This window comes from Vitis riparia, chromosome 1 (assembly GCF_004353265.1).
Source record: "Vitis riparia cultivar Riparia Gloire de Montpellier isolate 1030 chromosome 1, EGFV_Vit.rip_1.0, whole genome shotgun sequence".
Taxonomy (NCBI): domain Eukaryota; kingdom Viridiplantae; phylum Streptophyta; class Magnoliopsida; order Vitales; family Vitaceae; genus Vitis; species Vitis riparia.
The window spans coordinates 23,824,753-23,829,514 of NC_048431.1; the positions used below are offsets into that span (position 1 = coordinate 23,824,753).

Sequence of the window (4,762 nt, forward strand, 5' to 3'; positions counted from 1 at the left end):
GAGAGAGAGACCAGAGGGGTGGGAAAGCTCTTTCTGTGTGTGATATGTGTGTTCAACTTAGCCTATCATTATTGAGATTAGCAATTTGGCATCAACTTTCCCATCCAAATATAGGTGCTGAAACTATGGCCTTGGACCAGTTTCTTGAGTCAATGGTTTAAGTTACACAAATGCATAAGATGAAGCAAAGAGGATATCAACTGTCGAATTCCAATATTGGATTGTGCAACCAGAAAGATGGTCACAGTGTGCATGTATTGAAATTTGTGTTGAATATGAGTTTAATTTCTTAACAACATGCAGGTTCCTGGAAAGTTCTCTTTCTGCCAATGAGGAAAGCCCATGAACTTTACACACTAAAAAACCATGTTCCATCGGAAAAGGAAAAAAAATAAGGAAAACCCAGGCAGCTAAGCCCTGGTAAAGAGTGACCCATTTCTAACGGCAGCCTAGAGCAGTCAGATAGAGATACAAAGGTTCTCCTTCATATGGGTTTTTGTAAACTGTTTTATGATATTTTATAAAACAGAAGTTTGCTCGGGAAATTAAAATATTCTTAACCTGTTTACTATTTTCTAAAATATAATGTTTTATTTTTAAGCATTCTTTATAATGACATAATAATTTTTTAAAACAATGTCTGAAAATAAATAAAAACAACTAAAAGTTCTTGAAAACCTCTCTTAAGGTCTCTTAAATGCCAAGCCTCCCATTTGCCTCCTCATGGTCTAGTAACCTTTTGAGATTTAAGTCATGGAAAGCTGCCCAAAGCTGAATGATGAAACATTTACCATATCTAATGAAGCTCAGCACATGGGCTCTGCTCCAACATTTTCTCCATGAACATGTTCTGAAACTGCATATATGCTAGTCAAACTGAGAGACCTTGCCGATTAGCCAGTTTCCATTAAAATAATAGGATGAACATGTATGCTGGTGGGCAAGAGACCGGGCCTCAAGCAGAAGCTACACCACAACATAATCCTTTTAGTTCTGCATTAATATTGCAGCATTGACACCATTTTACTTAATTAATTTCCTGAGTAGAAGACATTGACCAAGTCGCCAGATCCAAGGCTAATTAAAAGGGTCCATATAAAAGGATCAAGTTGAGCTTTAAGTCATTTCAGCATACTATAATAACATCTATAATCCAGGGATTAAAATACCAGTCCATGAAGAAGGTTATCACATGATGTAATTATTAGGAAGGGCGGTGAGGTACAGGAAGATGGTCTCATACTTTCATTATTTCTCTTTGAAACTCCACACTCATCACCTATAGTCAAGTGTGATTTAGTTAGTGTTTTCTTTAAAAGCTTTTTTTTTTTCTTCTTGAAAAATTACCAGTCAAGTGTTTCTTCACAAACAATTATAGTTAATTTTTCAATTTTTTAAAAGTGCTTCCTAAATTTTGTTAAAACTCTAGGTTTTTTTAAAACGCTTTTTATTTTAAAAGTGCTTTCTAAAACATTGTCAACTAGAAAATACTTGTAAAAATATGAAAAATTACTTATAATATTTCTTAAAGAAGCACTTAATAAGTGATTTAAAAAAAATATTTATTAAGAAAATACTTATACTAAAAGGACTTCGAATAAAAATACCATAAAAAAACCGGTGCTCAATTAAGATATAGAAGTGCATATTTCAACCACCCATAACCAATAGATGAAGTATATTACATAATCCCCTTTAAGGGATTGGTGGCTCAGAGACTTTAGAACTATTGAGCCAAGTGAATTCATGATGGGCACCTCCTTCATGGCTTGGGTTTGATATTGAAGAATTTTTATGATCAGCTCATCATGTATAGTATACAAAAAGGTAGTATGCATGTTCTGTTGATAAACCCCATTAATGCAAAGCTTTCTCCAAGGAGCACATGAGCTTGAATTTCTTTTAAGGCGAATCACATGGAAATTAAGACAGTTAGAGAAACAAACAGTAGTTTAAAACCCTTCCATGAGGAGGAAGAGAGAGAGAGAGAGAGAGAGAGAGAGAAAGGTAGCATGGGGTATGGATTGTGGACTGGCTTTTGGACTTCATATGATGCCACAAAAATAGGGCTCTAAGCTGGGCCTGTAAATATTATGCTGGTTGAGGTAGGCTTTGAGGTCCAATATGAAAGGTGAGCATTGGCCCATAATAAGGTAGCAATGCTAACAGGGTGGATATGTTTTGGGCTAGACATAATTAGAATAAGGCGGATTCTAAGATAATGCGCTAAAACTTAATATTTATTATTTAATGAGTTAAATTAACTTTAAGTTCAAATATACTTAAGTTGTTGATTTAAAATTTATTATTTAATTTTTACTTTAAGTATTAAGAATGTTTAATAAAATTAACTTATAATTTGTTTTAAATTATTAAATTGACATATTTATTCTCATAAATTATAATTAAAGAAAAAGATATCAAATAATAATGAAGATCGTGGAGTAACAAAAGATATAATGAAGGTATTTAAGGAAAATGAGAGTAAAAAAATATAAAAAATAAAATAAAATAAGTTAATTGTTTTTACTTATTACTTAAAGTTATTTTTTTTTTATATTTTAAGTGATACAATTAAGTTATTTTATAAAACATATTTAATGACTTAAATTAAACTATTAAGTTAATTTAGTTAGATTGTTATTGAGTGAGCGTTTGGTAAACCAAATTAATAACTTAAAACGATTTGATAACTTAATTTAAGTCATTAAGTAAATTAAGTATGTTAGGTAAAATAACTTAATGGTGTGACTTAAAATAAAAAACAACTCCAAATAATAAGTAAAAATAATTAACTTATTCTTAAATTTACATCTTAATTTTATCATTTTATCCATATTTGTCCTACTTACCTCCATAAGCTTCTTTGTTACTCCTTAATCTCCACAATTACTTGACTTTCTTTACCTTAATTATAATTTATGAGGATAAAAATGTTAATTTGATGATTCAAAATAAATTTTAAGTTGATTTATCAAACAACTTTAATACTAAAAATTTAAAATGTTTCATAAAATATTTAAAATGTTTTTATTATTTTTTATGTTTTTAAATATATTTTTGACGTTATTTTTTTATCATTCCTATAATTATTTCTTAAGATTTCCTTTTTAAAAAAACAATTGAAAACAATGAAGAGATATCATTTGAAAATGCCATTTTTTTGTTTTATGATTGTGAATTTTTTTTTCCTATTTTCTTGTTACGGATAATACAAAATTATTTTAAAAACCAGTTGACTTGGTTTTGTCAAAAATAAATAAATAACACTCATTTTGTCCAAAGAAAACCCTAAAGGGCCATTGGGCCCAAACCCTTGCCCAGTCAGACTTGCCTTACCCAAGCACACCCACAGCCACAGGCCAGTTTCGGGCCTGGCTCAACGTTGGCCGTTAGTCAAGGCCTAATCCAAATACTTTGGATTTGGCGTGGGCCCAACTCACTGGAATTAAAGACAGAAAACCTACCCAAGTCGGTCCACTTTTCAGGGTTAAAAAGCGAAAAATTGAATAGTGCAGGGACTAGAAGTGAAATATAAGAGTATGTCCCATTTGTGGTGCCCTAGGGAATGAAAGGCTGAGATCTAATTTCATTAAAATCCAACGGTCTACAATTCTTTTCCACCTCTTTATATTCATCACATATAGCCTCCATCTTCCTTCTCACTCTCTTGACAGGGTCTCTAGGGTTTCTGATTTTCTTGTTCTCTCGCGAAAATGGTGAGTTAAATCGGTCTGATCTGAGCCGCTTCCTTTTGATGTTATGTTTGTTTCCCGTGATTCTTATTCGTGTTCCCTTGTTAGGTTCTTCCCAACGATATTGATTTGCTGAACCCTCCGGCGGATATTGAGAAGAGGAAGCACAAGCTCAAGCGTCTCGTGCAGTCTCCCAATTCCTTCTTCATGGATGTAAAGTGAAGAGTTTTTCTCCTTGTCGTTGTTTCTTTTTTAGTTTTCGCCGAATTCTCATGGGAAATTTTGTGATTTATTTTCTGTAGGATGTCAAGTGCCAGGGTTGCTTCAACATGTGAGTTGTGGAAACACGATCCTTTTGCATCTTTTTGATTTGGTTTTTGTATTTTTATTTATTTTTTAGTGAAAATTTATTCCTCTTTTGCAGAACAACTGTGTTCAGCCACTCTCAAACCGTTGTTGTGTGTGGAAACTGCCAGACGGTGTTGTGCCAGCCCACAGGTGGGCGTGCTAGGCTTACAGAAGGGTGCTCTTTCAGGAGAAAGGGGGATTAATGATGGTGCCATATGCTTTCCCTCTCTTGGTGAATTGAAGTAGATTTTGTTTGGGTTTGGTTTCAAGAAAGAATATGAGGCACTCATCGTTTCAGTTTTGCTTATGGTTTTTATATGTAATTTCTTAGGACCAAAAGCTTATGACTATTTGATGATCCTATCTAGTTTTCGTTTGATGCAATGAAATTGGATTTTGTTTGACATTGTTGCTTATATATAATGTTTAATTTTGTTTTTTATTTTGGCTTGATCCTTTCTTTCAGTTTATTGCTTTTCTTCGTTTTTGACTTCTCTCTCATTATCACTTGTTTAAAATGATTGTGAAACTCCGCTTGTTTGCATTGTCGGTTGCTTTCATTTGATGGGTAAAATTGGATCTCACATGGAATAATTCTGTGTTGATATTTGATTAGAATTGATATTAATGCTTGTATCAGTACTTTTACAAACGGCCTATTGTATTTGCTTTGGGCTTGCGGTCAGTTAGGCAAATGAAATCAACATGTGACTGCAAGC

The 4,762-nt window shown here is 32.8% G+C and overlaps 1 protein-coding gene across 1 annotated transcript; it reads left to right on the forward strand.

Moving 5' to 3' along the window:
• Positions 1–3,610: 3,610 nt before the first annotated feature.
• Positions 3,611–4,485, forward strand: LOC117931762 (40S ribosomal protein S27-2). Its single transcript, XM_034852857.1, has 4 exons — positions 3,611–3,719; positions 3,804–3,905; positions 3,998–4,026; positions 4,120–4,485. Exons 1-4 carry the CDS (start codon positions 3,717–3,719, stop codon positions 4,244–4,246), a joined length of 261 nt encoding a protein of 86 aa, XP_034708748.1. The 5' UTR covers positions 3,611–3,716; the 3' UTR covers positions 4,247–4,485.
• The last annotated feature ends 277 nt before the right edge of the window (positions 4,486–4,762 follow it).

What these genes read in the sequence shown, in the direction of transcription:
- LOC117931762 (XM_034852857.1), top strand. An exon ending in CTCCCAATTCCTTCTTCATG is followed by an intron (nt 3,906 to 3,997) that starts GATGTAAAGTGA and finishes TATTTTCTGTAG; the next exon opens with GATGTCAAGTGCCAGGGTTG. An exon ending in TGCCAGGGTTGCTTCAACAT is followed by an intron (nt 4,027 to 4,119) that starts GTGAGTTGTGGA and finishes CCTCTTTTGCAG; the next exon opens with AACAACTGTGTTCAGCCACT.